Source organism: Ambystoma mexicanum, chromosome 1p (genome assembly GCF_040938575.1).
Source record: "Ambystoma mexicanum isolate Mex_15411 chromosome 1p, UKY_AmexF1_1, whole genome shotgun sequence".
NCBI classification, from domain to species: Eukaryota; Metazoa; Chordata; class Amphibia; order Caudata; family Ambystomatidae; genus Ambystoma; species Ambystoma mexicanum.
In genome coordinates this window covers 1,213,828,724-1,213,847,039 of record NC_090921.1, presented here as the reverse complement: position 1 = coordinate 1,213,847,039, position 18,316 = coordinate 1,213,828,724, and the positions used below count along the sequence as shown (strand labels likewise).

At 45.4% G+C, this 18,316-nt stretch overlaps 1 protein-coding gene across 1 annotated transcript in view; it reads left to right on the top strand.

The window, feature by feature from the left end:
• The window catches only part of PSMC4 (proteasome 26S subunit, ATPase 4), a 184,191-nt gene that overhangs the window by 2,944 nt on the left and 162,931 nt on the right, over nt 1-18,316 (top strand). The window contains exons 2-3 of the mRNA XM_069604943.1: nt 6,471-6,569; nt 14,231-14,417. Of these exons, the coding sequence (XP_069461044.1) occupies nt 6,471-6,569; nt 14,231-14,417 (286 nt within the window). The remainder of the gene's footprint in view (nt 1-6,470; nt 6,570-14,230; nt 14,418-18,316) is intronic.

Sequence of the window (18,316 nt, the reverse complement as noted above, 5' to 3'; positions counted from 1 at the left end):
GGAGGGGAAACGGACTTGGGAAGTGTAACGGGGTTCCCTAGGGTTTGTGGAACATTAAGGACAGTGTACCTTTCAGAATTTTACTGTGAACTTGTGGGGGGGGGCGATTTTTCACGTTTTGGGTTTGGACATGTGGTCAGGGGGCAGGTTCATGACCATATGTAATTGCGATTTAAGAATATATAATGCAATTGTGTTTGTGTAGTGGTATCTCTCATGCCTATATTTGGTGTGGTTGAGTGTGGAGCAGCGTGTTTGGGTGATTGATGGTGTGCGCGTCGTGTTGGGGGTGTTTGCATTCTGTTTGGGTGTGCATGTTTTCTGGGGAGTACAGAAACTAAATTGTGTGTGGCTACTACAGTGCCACTCAAGGTGTTTACTGATTGATGAGTTGTTATTAAAAGTGTTTTGTTTAGGCAACCATGCTGGTGAGGTTGCCACTAAAGCTGTTCGTTTTAGTAAGTGTGGTTTAAGTTGCTATTTGGAGGTGATTGGGGTGACAGTGACAAGGGTTGCCATTTGGTGGTATTTTGGTTTCACTCACTAAATGTTTTGGTATTACTGACAGTGGCTGAGGTTGCCACTTTGTGGCGTTCGGGTTCACTCATTGGTGTTGGGTGTTTGTACTGACAGTTTACGCTGTTTTAAAGGGGGTTATCTATTTTCTGACTTTGCTGGATGATGGAAGTGTGACTGTGCATAGTGTGTTCACTGTTGGGTTGGTATTGCGGCCTGTGGTACCGTGTGGTGGACATGCTGGCACTAGTGTGGTCTGGTGCTGATTCTGCAGAGAGGGTTGTGTTTGTTTGTCTTTTCCTTTGTGCTTCAATGCTCATTGCTGGGTTGGCCTTAGTGATGGGGTTGGAGTATAGTGTTGTCATGGTGTGTGGTGCTTTGCTGGTCAGTGCTCCATGCATTTGTTGTGTTGGTGTGTATAAGGGAGGAGGATGTGTCGTAATGACGTGTGCCTGGCGCATGTGTGCGTGGTGCCTGTGAGGTCACTTTTTTTCAAGTGGAATGTTGAGGCGAGTGACGGTTGGGAGTTAGAGAGCGAGAGCGGAGGTGGCTGCAAGGCGTGTGGGGAGCCCAGTGTCTCTGTCGACCTTTTGTGTCTTGTCCTGCTAATCCGGAGAGTTGCTGAGCTAAGGACAATAAAGTATTATCCAAAAACACACCGGATGCTTCAGACTTGATTATAACGAAGCCCTCTCTCCAATAGAGAGCACATGGGTTTCCAAACAAATAAGCGCATCTGGTGAGCACTGGGGTAACATTAATCAACTTTTCATAAACGTAATTTGTGTCAAGTTAGTCATTTTAGCATAGTCCCAAGAGAATGCCTGTTTTTTATAATTCTTCATGGCAGGTGAAAAAGCGCTATGGAAGCCCTGGATGGGGTGAAGGATACCAGCTACCTGCACCCCTCAGGAACACAAGATCAACAAGCAGGCTCCAGCTTGGTTTTGCTAGGGGTAGGACAGTACCTTGGAGAGAAGCAGCAGTTGCTGCAGGACGGTTCCAGCGGTGAGGCGCCAATGGCTTGGCAGCCGAAGAATGATGGTCTGGAGGGTTGCCCAGGGCAATGCCAGTGGTTAAGATTCATTCTAAACCTTCCAGCCATCACCTCTGTTTTTGTGTAAAAGTTTGAGGTCTGCACCGCAGCGGTTGCTAAGCAGTCGCTGGCGGCGTCCCTCTTTGGGTTTCTTCTTTGGAATCTTCTGTTCCAGTGGCCCAGTGTTTGAGCTCCAGGACCTCGGAAAGTATCCAGGAGCACCGGCTGAGTCCACCAATCCAGACCCATGCACCATTCAAACTTGCGAGGGTGGGTGAAGGTGGTGGTTGTCTAATGGGGACAGCCAGCCTCCCAGTCTGAACTGGTTTGTCAGCCACAGTGCAGAACAAAGACCAGGGGAGTTTTGGTCACCTCACCACTTCCTGTCTTGCAAGTCGCTCGTAGAGCATTTTCAGGCTTTTCTTAGGAAGCCCAGCAAAGGGACCAGAGAAATGTCCCCCATCCAGAAAGGTAGAAGAAGAGACCAAAAAAGGACAAGTCATCTTGTTTAGGGCTTAGAAAAATACAGCCACCTTTTTGGGTCACTGGTGACCCTTGTGTACCCTACTGTAGCTGTGAACGTCCACAAACGGTCATGCAAAAAGGTACACTGCCACTAGCCTAAACAGAGGACCTGTCACAGTAACCAAAAAGTTACTAGACAGTGGAGCAAAACCATGGGTACATCCTTCAAGATATTAATGGGGACCCTATCTGGGCCTGGAGCCTTCCCATTCCTTCAGTGAATTTAGGGCTTCATATACCTCCTTCAATCCTATCTGAATTCCCCACCTCGTTATCATTCAGTATTAATCTAATACATTCTTCCTCTCTGCCATCATGGAGTCTAGAAACATGGTTACTCCAGGAATCGGAAGTGATAATTCGCTGGAGGGTGAAAGCAAGCCCTGTAATTCTGACACCAGAGAAAATGCAACCCGCTAGGGAAGAAAGGCCCTAGTCGATCTTGTTAGGATAACAAGTTTAATCTCATGCGCAAATGAGAGCAACAGCAAAGAATTCTGCTGCTAAGAATGTTCTGCCAAAGAAAGGTACAAGCAGAATCTTATGAAGAAAAACATTGTCACTTATGACGCAACATGAACGGTAGAAACCCGCGTGGCTGATTGGATAGATCCTATACAGGTGCTGCCTTTATCCGTATGGGATGGCAGTTTATTGCTCCCAGTCCGTCTGTCTTCCATCACATGGTCACTCCGGGGCTCATCTGAGTCAAAGGTCAGAAAATAAAGTAACTATATTCCTATATAGATTGTTTATCACTCTGTGTACTTGGCAGGCTTCAAAACAGACAGAGGTTCTGGGGCACTCTAACCCTCACACACACAGACACATTTCACTCACTCCCTTCGCACCATCCAACGCCAAGGTCTCCACCCTCGTTTTGAACTATAATTTATCCCTCGCGCACCCGCACAATGCAAATCACATGATTGTCGCTTCAACGACGTACCCTGTCCATCCTCTTGAACATTTCAGGACTTGTTTGTTTGGGGTTGGTGGTCAAAGGGTACCTGGTGTCATGGAATTCAGGGATCTTACGGTTCAGTCAGTTATGTGGGCTGTAACTCATGGTCACTCGGGAATGGGCCGGGTCACACCAGGCGCCGGCCTCTGATCGCAGCATTGTGGGGCACATTCCTTTTGGATCAAAGACACATCTTTGCAACACTTTCAAGAACAATGAATAAACAGTGCAGCGGGTGCGAACCGTCCTCGTGAGAGCTCATTGTGACTGGAGATTTCTGTAACCTTGTGGATTTTGGCATAGTGCACTTATCATGCAAGCCTTCTCTTCTACCTAGGATTATTAATATCTACTCAAAATAACAATGCCTCCCGCACCTTGGCCCATACTATATGAACATGCTATAATTGATTACATTAGCATAGGGTACTGCTAGACAAGAAGGCGTCCCTTTCACTTCTCCCCCTCCCCCTTGCCACAGTGCCTAGAATGTATCTTGCCTTACTTTAACGCCTGGGGGCAGGTGGGGCGCGACTGCCCCCTTCCCAACAAGGGCCACATCACCCTCAACACTACTAACCATCTTCCAGAAGGATCAGGCTAATTTTGCTCCTAGGGCCAACTGGTTCCTTCCAAACATGTAAATGTGGCATTGGAGTTTTTGAGAAGGTTAATAAAAAATAATTAAAACGCATCTAAAACACATTTAAACACATTGGTTCATACAAAATGGACAACAAGTTAAAGTAGCATCTCTGGTAGCTCCTGGTTCCCCTGCGGTAGCTCCTGCTTACTGGGTGATGCCAATACCCAGGAGCTGGTTTTAGCTCCTGCTTATTGAATCTCAATTTCGAACCCTGAGGCAGCACTGTCCTGGTTTTCATAAGCTTCCAAAAGGCAGTTCCAGTCAGACTTTATATGCATCTTTCTTTTCTGTAACTATTTTTGTTTATTTATTTGTGTAGTTTGCTCTACAGAACCACAAATGAGCTTTATCCACTGGTGGTCCAGAGGATAAACTGGCTACCAGTAATCGTAGCTAATCTGTAATCTTGGCCATACCAGTTAGCTTTATAAAGTATATTATGCCTCATAGCCCTCCCATGACAAGTAACATAAGGAAGGATGCTATTGACCAAACCACTTAACTGATATAAAACCTCTTGGTTTGTGGTCACTTGCATACAAATTCTTTCCATGCATGGCAAAACTGCCCCATAGATCCTTGGTTTTACATCTCGTTCCATGAGATTGGCCCATTTAATAGATCACTGAGCGTGACCGATCAGTTGTCCTGCATGTTGTCATTAGCCATCCTTTGGACCTCTAGGTTGCAGCAGGTGTTGAATGAAATTAATAAGGGTCTGTGATTGCTTTCACATCGTTCTAAAATCTCACAATGTTTGCCAATCTCTAACTGGCAAGATAATGTAATGATGAGGGAGGAACCACTCGAGCCAAAGAACATTCTACCAGCCTCTTGGTCTTTATCGTGCCACCAATTATAAGCTCTCGGATCATGGGCATAAAGGACTGTGCGCGGTCCATGGGTTGGCTATGCACCTCTTTGGGATAAGCCCCAACCAATGATGGTATTTCAAAAGCCTCATCCTGATCCTCCCATAATCCCTCCAACTTGTTCAGGGGCTTGAATTGAAGATTACAATTCCCTGCAACTAATATATGGGGTTTATTTGGATCCATTTATTCACATGAGAAAACCAAATCATAGATATTATTTACTATTTTCATGGCAGAGGAGGAAATTGATCTTTTCTAAACATTAAATAATACAAGTTGAGACCCTTAAGCATGTTCACCCCCAGAGGTTGTAGGTCCAGTGAATCTATTGGTCCTTTCACTACTTGCGAGCTTGATGCAAGATCAACCAGGGTGAGAAGACCACCCCTAGGTTTTTTATGCGCCCTGATATAAAATGGCTGAAACCCTTGCATTTCAACTTTGTCCAAAGCCGTAGTTTCTTGTAGTAGCATTAAATGATGTCCTCTAATAAGGTCAGACAAACTGGGATCTTCCAGGTATTTCAGTATGCCTGCTATATTCCAAGACAACGGATTACAGGCTGTAGCTGGACAGCCCAACCCCATGGCCCTTGTATGCCAATCATCACTCTCAAGCCCATCGTTATTTCCAGTTGGGGGGTCTAGGAGATACAACAAAAACAGAATCAGACCCTGCTCCCTTATGCCTCCTATGCAAAGCAGTGAACAGGAGATTGTGACAATGTTTATATAATACTTGCAGATTGTCCTGTCATAACAGTGGAGTCCTGGTTACTGAGAGGTAATCAGTTTAGCGTTGTTGTAATTTTTATACTGCTCTGAGGTCTTAATGGATTGCAGTACAGATGTGATATCATAGCTTTATCAGTTTTCTTTTACAGGAATGACTGTATTGCTCTTTGTGTTACCTGTAATACCCACTAAAACTTTTAGTTGTCTGAAATTGTATAGTGTTAGTTTGTCACACTAGTTTTTGATCAATGGCAACAGTGTATGTTACAGTGCACACCTGCCGTTGATACGACTATGCACCCCTGTAGCCTGGTCCAATAGTGCGCACTTCTGGTATCCAGCAAACTGCTGTCCGAATTAATGTTGAGTGTGTGGTGACTAACCGTTGTAAGGTGGGACTCTGAACTGGTCCTGCAATATTGCTCTGCAGCTGAATTGTACTGTGGTAGATGGAGGTCAGTACTCTTTGCATAGTCCATTGCTGTGTGACGCCACCTATATTTTTGGGTTTGTTGCATCTATTTCTTCTTACCCGCGAGAGGTGATCGTACTTGTCCAGTGAGTCCAGCTTGAGGGCCAGTGTGAAATAACTATATGTATCCTGGGGGTTGTGCATATGACCAGTGCGCCCACAATGGGATTGTTTGTCACTCATGCCCACGCACTGTTGTAAACCTTTTCAGTATTGTAAAAGCCTGTCCATCAGGATACGTTTTGATGATAATATCCTGCTTTTTAGAGAATAATAGGAGTCTTACAGATGAAGGGGTGTGTTAAAGTAACTTACCTCAGCATCCACATTGGGTTTACCCCTTGTAGCGATGTCTCACAAGGTATCTTTAAGGGTTTGTCCACTGAATGGAAGGGCTGCACTTTTAAGTAGTGTCTGAATTTTGAAAGACCTAAAGCAAGAAGGGTCACCTTATACCATCAGTGGGCCTGCACTACACTTTGCAGCGGGAGTTGATCCTCTTTCTCTCTCCTTCTATCCTTTTGGCAAAATCTTTGTGAAATGTTTTTATTTGATGGTGCTTTTGATTCGCTTAATATGACATGTATGTTACAGTGCTTTCTTTATTGCAGATGAGATAATGGCCACATTTGTTAGGTTTGTACCAGAGGATTAGCCACGCTTCTTGACATGTTTATCACTTGTTTTTGAATTGTTTGACAGGATGAGACTCCTATTTTAGCTGTCTCCAGGCCACAGACCGGACTGTCTTTCTTGGGTCCCGAACCAGAAGATTTGGAGGACCTGTACAGTCGGTATAAGGTGAGCAGAAAGGCAAAAATGAAGTTGTTTTTTCTTATTATTGTATATTTCGTTTAACTTTTCCACATTGATGAGTGATAAGAGGGGGTCAGGGGTGGAGGTGGGGGGGTGGGTTGAGTTGGGTTGATTATATGCGGCCACCCTATTTATGAGAAACAGAGAAGACACTGAGCTGTTAGCCAAAACCCAATCAAATTAGGTGGATACGCAGTCAAGTCTTAGTCTGAGGAATCGTTTGAGTGCGCTCTGGGGCTGCAATGAGTCCACACAGAAAAACATCAGTAATTCAAGTTGGTCATTTAAGTATATGAAAACACAATACTTTATTAGCCCTTTCTAAACACACTAAGCCTGCAAATCACAAGTTAGTATTGTACTCAAAAACCATATATCTCGCATATATTCACCTTTTAGAAATAAGATTACATGCCAGTAGTCAACAGGTGCTTCATTCAATAAAGCAGAAAGTTAGATTGGAAAGAATAATCGCAACCCAGTTCTCTGTTTTATGAAGTCCAGCCCAAAGATGTCTGGGCCCTTTTGCCCAAAAAGTCACAAGTTCCACTATGGTTTCTCCGGGCATGGTATTTCAGACCCGATGCAGTGTGCTGTGGTGGTGATGGTAAAGTTCTTTAAAGTAAGGCAAATATTTACTTCAAATAAGGTAAGTGCACCCCTCTATCCTGGTGTGGTAACTCTTAAGACTGGATCCATGACCCAGGTTCGACAACCAAAGGCCAGGCCAGAGGGATTATAGGGACAAGTGCTTTCCATCCAATGTTACCCTATGGGAGACTGGAGGGCAGAAACTGGTATGTTCACTTGAACTCCCACTCCCATCCCCCCTGAATCCGATTTGTCCAGGTGACATTGCAGGTCTTCTGGAATTCAGCTGGGGCTCCAATCGTCTGTCCCTAGTTCCGGTGAGGAGCAGAGGCTACTTCTTGTTTCACAAGCTGATTGCCGTTCTCACCAGGCAGTTCTAGGCAACTTCTTGAAGATGGCCCCAAATGAAGACAAAGTGCAGACCCTTCAGGACACTTCACATGATTCTAGAAGGATGGTTCCAGCAGAGGTCATCATGGTCAGATGGCAATAGGCTATCTTCAAGCAGTGAACACTGATGCATACGCAATTCAGCTTCCTTTGTTGTGAGAAGGCTGAAATTGCAAGGACATGCGATTTATGGCATAAGCCAAAGATCTTGAGTTCCAAGGCTCTGCTCGGAGCAGCAACGGCTGTAGCATGGTAGCCCAAAAGGGAGCTAGTCTGTCCACCGGATGGTCTAGGGACACTTCTAATGGCTCCAAGCCATGGATCTGTAAGCAGGGGTCGAGACTGGTTGTTCCCACTGGTGAAAGGGTTGAAGCATCAACGAATAAATCAGATCGAGGAGCAGGGCTTAACCGGGCCAATTGCTGGAGTTGGTGCTTGTCACTGCAGGGGTCGTCCAATGGCTTCTCTTCTTCGTCGAGTCTTGGTTCCAACAATGATCTGTCAAATAACTGCAGGAGCCCTCCTTTTATCCAAGATTCAGGCTGCGAGCCAGCCCAAACCCACCATTGGTAAGGATCTGCAACATTCAAACAGCCCAGTGTTGTTCAATCCTGGACAACCACTTGTCATCACAACGTCCATCAACAGACTTTTCGGGCACCAGAGGATCTGGATGGGAACCATACAATCCCATTCCACTCCTCTGGCTCCCACAGACAAAGCCCACTTGCCCACGAAAGCAGCAGCTTTACCGGTAAAGGGTTACCATATATGGCATTTCCTGAACTAAGGGCAAAAGACAAGATTGCAAAAGAAGCTAAAATGTTGTGGCAAATTGATTTTTAGATTGCAAGCACCTTTAGTACCTTTGCAGTACATGCAAAAGTGCACAAGAAAAATTTCAAAATTGTTAAAATCACACAGCTGCCAACAGTTTGTCCTAGGCACATTTTCAAATTAACCAAAAAGCCATCAGGTAAAAAGTTATAATGATACAAAGTATCCTAACTGCACTTCACTGTAAGGTGATTGTGTGCAATTGTGGTAATACAAGAATTCCAAAAGAGGGACAAAAGTCTCTCAGTACTGACAGTCTTGGGGACAAGTCAGTTTCCCTATTAGACTGGGCAAAACAGGCCATGGAAGTAAAGCAGTGAGCTTTACAGACCACAAAATGTCAGGGCAGGGTTACAAAATAAGCAAAAAGACTCGGGCCCCATAAGAATCTATGGAGGAAAAGGTGCAAAAAGAAAACCTTTCCTAACAATGAGTCGCAAGGTAAATTACCACTTTTCCTCCTCGCAGTACAATCTGACTTCCTGACGAGATCTTGCCCAAATATCTTCTGAATAATCCCCTCCTTTAAGGCCCCTCCCCCTCTGATCCATGGTATGAAGCACATGCCCTATACACTATCTTGTTCTTCTGGGCAATCCAAAGGCCTGCTCGGCTACTATCATTGCTCCCTGGATTATAACCACCCGCTGGGCTTTGTGTTTTGCAACCTGCTCATGTTTTCTCCCCCCTCTGTTCTGCTGGGCTCAGATATCGGAGAGGGAAGTAGGCCCTAAACTGGGAGAGTATGCAGACGCTGCTGGAACTCGTGGGTGCTCAGTACCTGCAGGACCCTCAAAGGGCTCTAACTACTGCAGGCAAAGCACAGGGTTTGAGCAGTACCAATGGTCAATGTTGGCAGTGAATTTGAGGCCACAGAGTATCAGTGGCATATGCCTTGAGAGTGTAATGGGCATGATGATGCTTTCTCAAGAATTATAGCAAATGCAAGTATTGGCATCTGCTGTTGCGTTGTTAGTTTCTTGGAATGGTATATTGCATCACATGTTAAGTCGCTGTGATTCTTTTTTGGCACTTTCTACCACTTGACCAGCACCCCATGTAGGGTAGATCCAGCTACAATCTGGATTCTTACCTCATGTCTCTGGGCCTTTACCTGCTTTCACACAGGGAGCCTCCAAGTGTGTGGTTGAGTGGCATTGAGGGTCTGTTGCGTGGAGAAAGCAAGCCCACGCACCAAAGGGCCAGCACACGCACGATGCACCATATGAGGGGAAGGGTATGAGTGCTCTATCAAGCGTGAATCAAATAAGACTCGATAGTCTGGTAGAGAATGCACCGCGCAAGAATATTCAAATCCGGTGTGCAAACCGAATAAACTGACCGCACCCAATTAGCCAGCCACCCAATCTAACCCAACCAGCCTCCAACTTTCCTTCTCCTTAAATCCCCACATGGTCCGCCTGCACAATATTTGACATCCTATCTGAATGACCTTTCCCACAACCCACATCATCTCAATTTTTTTTGCAGTTCCTTATGGTAGTCCGTCCTCGGTTTCCATCTGGATCCTCATTCCCATGTGATTTTTCCTTCCGAGTTCGACGCTCTGGTGTCCACCTCCTCAGACGATAGACGTAGGGCCACCGTCCCCTGACGTATTTCTGGCCATAAGTAATGTCCCATTGTTCAGTCTTGTTCAAAGTGGCTGGATCCAAGATGGGAGGCCTGAGCTTTTCACCCAGTAAACAAGAGAGCTCTCAAAGCTCTGTATCAGAAGTCCTACAGTGCATGCACAGACTCTGGAGCTCCCGGGGCTGGGACAAGTATTACCAACACCAGTAGGTGGGTATTCCCTAACCAGTGTCCATGTAAATTGAAAGAAAAATAATGAACACCCGGGCTTCTTCATGTACAGATGACGCATTGAGTACTTGCGTATTTCCCAACTCCTCCCATATCCTCATTTACCATTTTCACATTTGTTGTGTTTATGAACCGTCAAACCAAATATTACTGCAACAATCCTATCCCCACGCCCTCTGGGTGTCCTTAACTATTCATATATACCTTCGATCCCTGATGGCACATGTATTCTGTGTTTTTTCCTTGGCGATGTTAACTTCTCATGTTTTAGTTGAAGCAGTACTTGGAAATGGTAGTTGTAAAGCTTTCAGGGCTAAGAGATGATGATCATTGCTGATCAAAACCGGTTCTGTCTGCCCACCAAGAAGCAGTTCTGTTTGAGCTAGTCTCCCCATGCAGGTTGATGTTGTATGTCTGATGAGGGTGGCATGGCAACGTTTCTGACATGGTGCTAGGTGCCCTTCCCTGCAGTTTCCTCCTGATGTGTTGAGGCTGGGAAGTTAGTTCTGGTTCGGTGTGCAATGGTTTTCTTTCACCCATTGTTGGTTGAGCTGCTAGGTCCACTTCACTCTGAGGGGCTGTGAAGTTCCGTACCATGTTGTATATCTATTTATGAAACCATTTCTACTTTGTATGCAGCACTGACATTTTGCATAGGATTTCTTTCTGGTGTTGCACCCAAGAAGCATGCTGTCACCTATGATTTGGGTCATTCTGTGCCTAGGATCTTCGGCTCACTCTGACCAAAGTGTACTGGTTTCTCTGAGGACCCTGGGGGTGGACCTGCTGTATTTCTATACAGTGATGTAATTGTGACTCTCTGATCATATTATTTATTTGTCCATTTGTAATTCACCGGAGCCCCTAGGCATCAGGGCGCAGAGAAAAGAAGAATGAGAGAGAGAAGAGACTGGGGACAATGGGGCATCAAGTCATGGGATGGATTATTGAAGAAAAAAAAAGTTTCAACCCTTTCCTAAATTTCAGTAATTGTTTTCAAGCTGCTTTCATACACACACACACACACACACACACACACACACACAGATGCTGTGAAAGGAGGTTTGATAGCAATGGTTCATGCTATTTGCAACAGAATGTGCAACAGGGTGAAGGGGTTAGGGGGGAGTACACTATGCAGTCATGACTTGTGGTTGCCACAGCTTGGAGATGTTGAGCCTCAGTGAAGGCTATATTCCAAGGCTTTGTAAGCTGTGGGTTACTTTCTAGTCTGCCAGGATCCAAGTATCCCCTAATTGCCCATGTGACAAGAGCGTGATGCCCCAATTCTCTGCAGGGGCCTTCCAAAGCATTCTTGTGCTGGTTGTTTCAGGTACTTACTTTACTTGCTTATGGATCTTTAGCCCACGTATAACTTGGTATTACTGACAGTGGGCTCTGACTTTCCTATGCTGGTCTCATGCTCATAAGGGTGGAAGATGTGAGGTTGCTAATCTTGAAGTGTGAGTTTTTTTCTGGTCTGGTCGATTGCTCCCCCACCATCAAACTTAATTTTCTGTAGCGAGTGGTAGTCCACGGATATGAGGAGTATCCTGGAGCAGGGAGCCAGATATGCCTTTGTGGGTGTGAGAGGGACAGTGCCCTCTACCGATTATGCAACTGGGTGATAAGGGGTTCACGTCCCTTCCCAGATCGTGTTGGTGCTTATTGATTCTGCTTTCATCCTCATGCATTCATGAATTTTTTGCGCAAGCTATAGTACCTCTTGAAGCTTGTTGATAGGCTTCACTTTTTAAATACTTTGAATTCTTTTTAGTCACTTGCGCGTCACTGTGTGTCATCCTCTTATGTAACTTGATCTGCGTGTCTTGTGCAAGATACTTTCATTGCTCGCAGTGTCATGCTGCTGTCGGTTGATTGGGCACTGTGTGTGCTGTTTGTCCCCTTTTGGGGACTGTTTTAAATTTTGTCCTTCAGCATACATAGAACCCCTCTGTCCAGTGGCACGATTGCAGTGATGCAGGGACCTATTCCTAGTGGACCATCTCCTTGTGCTCCCTGTGCTTTGAGACACTAGGTGTGTGGCAGGAGTTGTTCCACCCCCCCACATCTTTCTTGCTGTTCCTGCCAGCAGCTCATCTTTTTAGCATTCTTGGGTTTAATGGTTGTCCATTTATCTGTTCATCGGGTCGCTGTATGCGCTTGCGCCCATTTCCAGGTGGAGCAGTGTATGACAGTGGCTGCATTTGTTGACCACTTGAAGCATCGGAATCATGGGCATGCATGTTCAAGCAATTCATTTGGTGCCATGCCATTGCATATGATCTTGAGAATGCTTGGTTGTTTGCCACCTCAAAAACCACATTGGGATAGCCAGGTATTTCTAAGTGACAGAGGGCTGACTCTAGGCTTTGGGATTCCCACAGTCTCTCTGATATTGCCAACTAGCATACCACATTGATGGGTCCTGAAATGGCCATGCATTTGTGATATTGGGTGGATTCTTCTGGTAATTTGGCTTTGCGGTTTTACCAATGTGTGCTTCGAGATTGGTCTTCACTGACTAGATTTATCCCTATCTGATTGTTTTGTGTGTCTCAAGTGCTGGTCTCCGACCTTTGGCCATGCTAGTAGTTGGTTGGCATGTCAAATTCCTAGAGCCACACTTGTTGCATTGTTGTTGGTCCATGTCTATCATTGTTCCCATCCCGCAGGGTATTTCACAGGAAGTGAGGTTCTGTTACTGAGAGTACTGCATATGCTCGATCAGCTTCTCTGTACAACAGTGTGAGGTTTATGGTATAGTCGGGCACCTTCTTCCTTTGGAACTTACTCTTGCCTTCACTCATAGTGGGTGCTTGTTCCTTATGCACAGGGTGTCTTTGTGGTCATTGGGGGAAGTTGTACTGGACTCCTCAGGGTATGGGTATCTTCTCTGCTTCCTCTTGGTACTCCACCCATGTTCTTGGCACGGTCCTCTTTCATGTGGTTGCGCCAAGAGAAGGTGAGGGACTGCCTGCAGTGACTTCTTACTTGTTTGCAGGTTTTACGAGAGTTTCCAGGGAGGGCCTCTGGCAGTGGTCGTGCCCTTATGGGCTTACAAGAGTGGTGGTCATATCGTTCCCGCAAGTAAGTCTGACTGAAAGGAAAGCGTGGGGGTGGGGGTCTTCTGCGCTGTGCTCTCGGTACTTCCTCGTTAGTTGCCTGATTTGAAGCGTGCATGGGCGTGGTTGGGTTATCCTCGCGGGGCAAGTGATGTCAGAGTGATGTCAGTTGTGCCTCAGTTTGGCATGGTCACTGTAGGTATGCGTGGATGGGAATTGTTTTTGTATTCTCCCCATTCAAGGACTACCTTACCCTTCTGGAATCTCAGGAAGTTTTGGGATCTCGGAGGCCTTTTCTTTTGTGTCTTGTCTGTGAAGAATGCGCTTTGTAGTTTAAGCCAAGGGTTCAATCTGGTGCTGCTGTTTCCAAGCCTTTTTTTTCCTACTGAGCTCCGGTGGTCATTCTTGGACTTGGAGCAACGTTCAGCGCTAGGTTTAATAGCGGTTTGTTCTGTTCAGTTTCAGAAATTTGGCCCTTCATGAAGTAGGTATTGTGATGAGGAAGAGTGACACGGAGGTGATGCTCTGATTTACTTACTGGTAATTGTCACTCCTACTCAGCCTCATCAAAGCACTGATGTACTCTTCCTCCACGTCATCCCAGTTTTGTGCGTATGAGCACAAGCATTACGGGAAAGGTTGTGTGCTTTATACCTTATATAGGATGGGGAGGGAACATTTAGCAGGGAAAAAGTTAGAAGAGGTTTGGTGAAAGGTTCTGTCAAAAGGCATATCGCTTACATGAAGTACTGTGAGGAGGAAAAGAATGACTAGGAGTAATGAAGAATACATACTGGTAAGCAATCTGAGCATTTTCAAGTGTTCCATGCCTTAATTGTTCAAAGTAAATGGGATGGAGCTTTTGCTTATGTATCACCGTAAAGATTAAGGTTTTGGCGGAATAACTGCAAGTTACAAACTGTTATTTGCCTGTTCCAGAAACTGCAGCAAGAACTGGAATTCTTGGAGGTACAGGAAGAATACATCAAGGATGAGCAGAAGAATCTGAAGAAGGAATTCCTTCATGCCCAGGAGGAGGTGAAGCGGATCCAGAGTATCCCGCTTGTCATTGGGCAGTTCCTTGAGGCTGTGGATCAGAACACTGCTATAGTTGGCTCCACTACAGGTGAGGAACTGCATTTGGAATCCAGCTTTTTCGTGGCATTACGCATGCTTCATATGTTAAAAATAAAGCTTTAATACCGTTTGATGCTTGAACCGCTTATAAGTGCTATCCACCAATGTCCAAACAGCGTGGGTTGGAACTTTGTGTATCAAGGAATACTCCACATAAACTGAACACTTTGGGTCTGTCGCATGCCTCCTTAAACAAAATCTACATGTTGTCGATGGTATCTGATGTACACCTACTAAAATATAAACAGTTATAACCATGAATACTTGTGCATAAAAGGTTGTTGGGGAGATGGTTCATAAAAGGTTGTTAGGGAGATGGTTCTTTTCTGTGCTAATTCCATTCAACCGTAGAGAACCCCAGCTCTTTTGCTGGATTTGAGGATTTTGATTTGTTTTTCCTCCTGAGTGAGTGGGACTCCCTCATGTATTTTTCCTGACTAGGGTGTTTGTGTCTGACAAACTCTATAGGCATCTGCTTTTTGTATAGTGACACAAAGCACCTTGGGTGCAGTGCCACTGAAATGGCCTTTGGAATTTTCGGAATGTTTAGATACATTTTCTTGGGTGAACTACCGTTGCCAAGACTAGTCAGATGATCCCTGTCTGTCTTCTCTCTTTGTGGGACCAGCACACACCACCCTATGTGGATTGCCGGGGGATGGGAGGGGGGGGTTACTTAGTAATTCCTATCCCACTTCTCGTGTAACATATTTTGTTACACTAACTTACTTTAAATGGCTGGGTGCAGTGGTGTGCATATTTACTGCAGGCTGAACCCTCAGCTGCAGTACAGCAGCCATGGGTGTCCATTTTCCCAAAATGACCCCTTCTTTTTTCGCCTTTTTCTGTTTTCGTTTTTTCTGGGCTTTTACTCTGTTATTTGACACTGGTTTGAGCCCTTTGTGTGTTTTGCCTTTAGCGGGCTTCAGTCGTGAAGCCTGCACAGGCTCCAGTGTGTCTGGAAAGGCAGGAAGTGAGGGAGGGTACCGAAACTTCCCTGTCCTTTGTCTCTAGGTGTACCTGCACGAAACAAGTCCTGATTGGCCGCCTGGCTGTCCTGTAAGGACAGCCACCCTGCTATGTGATTGACGCATAGGCTGTGAATGAATGGGGAAGTGCATAAAAAGCATGTTTTTGGGGCTTAGAGGCAGAGTCTACCACTGGAGAGTACAAATGATTCCTGGTAAAGACCAAACTTACACTGAGGTTGTTCCCACCTAGAATGGCAGGGGAAGACCTAGGAAACAAATCAACTTAAAAATGGCGGAAAATAAGGAACCCATCATTCCAGCTGAATAGCAGCCCTTCTGTGCATTACTGTAGCTGAATTAACAGCCTTCGAGTAAAAACAACTGTCGTAAGGTAAAACAACTGCCACCAACCATTGAAGATAACTCGCTATTGTAACAAAAATTACCAGGTAAGTAAGAAAGGGGATACATTGTATCCCCATAGCACTCCACATAAGATAGGGTGTGCTGGCTCACCTGTACAAAATGTAAAAGGGATGTAAATCCCTCTTTACTGCTTGGGAACAATAGTTCACCCAAGGACATAAGAGAGAAATTAACGGGGGAGCCCAAAAGTTATAGGAAACTAGAACTCCAACCAAACACTACGGAGAGATATAAAAAGATCACCCATGAAGTGTAAAAGACTAGGTGAGAGGGGAAAAAGATTCTCACTCGCCTAGGGACAAAGTAAAATAATTACCAAGTCCAAGCAAAACGTTCTGGGGTTGACACAGGTCAGGAAATGCTAGGGAGAATTCTCCATTCTGTGTTAATTCCCTTCTACCTTGCTCTTTTGCAGGACTTTAGGACTTTTCATTTTTATCCTTCCCACTCTCTCATGGACTTTTCTTTGATTTGAACCCTGTTTCTTTGGGTTTTGGCGTCTGAGAAACTCCATATGCATCATCGATTTGTATTGTGACACACAGCATTTGACTTTACTTACCTTTTTCTCTTTGTAGACGCAGCACACACTATTATCTTACATAGAGTGCTGGAGGGGTTACTTAGTATCCCCTTTTATCTTCTCATGTAAAATATGTTACCCTTCCGACAATTAATAGCAGGTGACAGTGGTTTATTTTTCCTACCATTGTGCGTTTTTTACCGCAGGCTGAATCCTCAGCTGCAGTATTGCACCTATGGGTGCCCATCTTGTAAAAATGGCCCCGGTCTTCTTTTCTCCCCATTTTTTGTTGGAAAGGTCCTTCTTAAGATTCACTCTGCAGGCCAAACCAGGTGTGGTCCCTTTGTTCGTTTTGTCTTTGGTGGGATTCACTGGTGAAGCCCGCCTCTGGCTGCAGCGTGTCTGGGAGGGAAGGAAACGAGAGAGGTGCCAGAAACTCCCTGTGCTTAGCCTCCTTGGTTACAGGAATGCACCCAAAGATGATTGGCCGGCTGGCTGTCCTTGGAGGATAGCCACCCTGCTGTGTCAGTGACAGCTAAGCTGCAAATGAGTGGGAGAAACTTGCAGAAAAGGCAAGGTCTTTTGCAAGGAAGGCAGAGTCGACTACTGGATGAAGGAACTGAAGAAGAAACTGGAAGAGAAGCTTGCTGCACCCTCGTGGACCGTTGGTTTGCCCGGTGAAGCCCTGCTGTATTAGTGAAGCCCTGCTGTATTAGTGAAGCTTGGAATTTCTTATAGACTAGAGAAGCCCGGAAAGGACGACTTCTCCCCTTGGGTTGGTCGGACCAATCGGCCACCAGACTAACTCGACTGGGACCCCTCTCTCTGCTGGCTGTAATTCTTTGCTGCTGCAGGAACCGAGTGCCAGGGCACAGGAAGAACAGAATTGAGTGCATCGTCTTTAAGCCGGGTCCAAGCTCCAGGAAGATCCTCTGGACTCACTCGAAGCAGGACTAACCAGGTTTGAGCCACCTCAACACAGTGCTGGACCCCAGAAGCAAGGAAAGCCCACAAGGTGTCCAAGAACCGCAGTTGAAACCGCGAAGTGCCGCTGATCTGAATTGTGCCCATTGCTGCAGCCGACCGTAAAAACGTAGTGCATGAGTCCCCAGATGTCGTCCTTCTTGTCTCCAGGGCTGAGGCCCAGGAACAGGATCTGCAGGACTACAACAGAAACTGAAGCCAGCTGGAACCTTTTCTTCAGACTCAAGGTACCGTGTTACTAGGGGTGCTTACCTCTTGTGTGTAGCTTGCTTGCTCTCACTGGAGACTTCTATTTGCTGCCTTTTGCATCTTTGCTTCTCACAAGCCTCCCAGCTTGTGGCCTAACAGTATTTTTCTACAAAAACTCTTTAACTTTGTGCAAGAAGTTTGTACTATCTACAGGAAGTGCCTCAGCTCCCCTAGACTTTGCTCAATTGGCATTGGCTGTCCTGGCTCTCTGAAGACTCTTCTTAACTATACCTCCAAAAAGTCATACATACCTTAATTGTGTAGCTGGGAAAAGGGTTAACCTATTTTTTATTGGTGGATTGAAAAGTGCTTACCTGTTTGAGAAACATGTTAACCTTTGTTTCCTTCCCTAACCTTTTCCTTTTTGCCATAACTTCAGCATTAGTGTTAAAAGTGATATATTTACGTCCAGTGTCCTCACAATTGAAGTCACCCCAGGGCGTAGGAACGATCTGTGTGCCATCACATAAGGATGTCTACTTACCTGAACTGAAGGAGTGCATTTTTGAAGTGTATTTAAGTGTTGCATATTACTCCCTTCTATCTAAAGAAGGCTTATTTTAAAATTGTCTGTTAAATTAATAATTATTTCATCAAGAAACCTTGAATATAAGTGTTATTTGAATACCTGTCACTGTGAATCTCTGTTACAACCCTACAGCTCACATTGACCCCTCTTGAGATAAGCCTGGCTGCTCAGTCACTACCAACGTGTGTAGTACAGGCCCATACCAA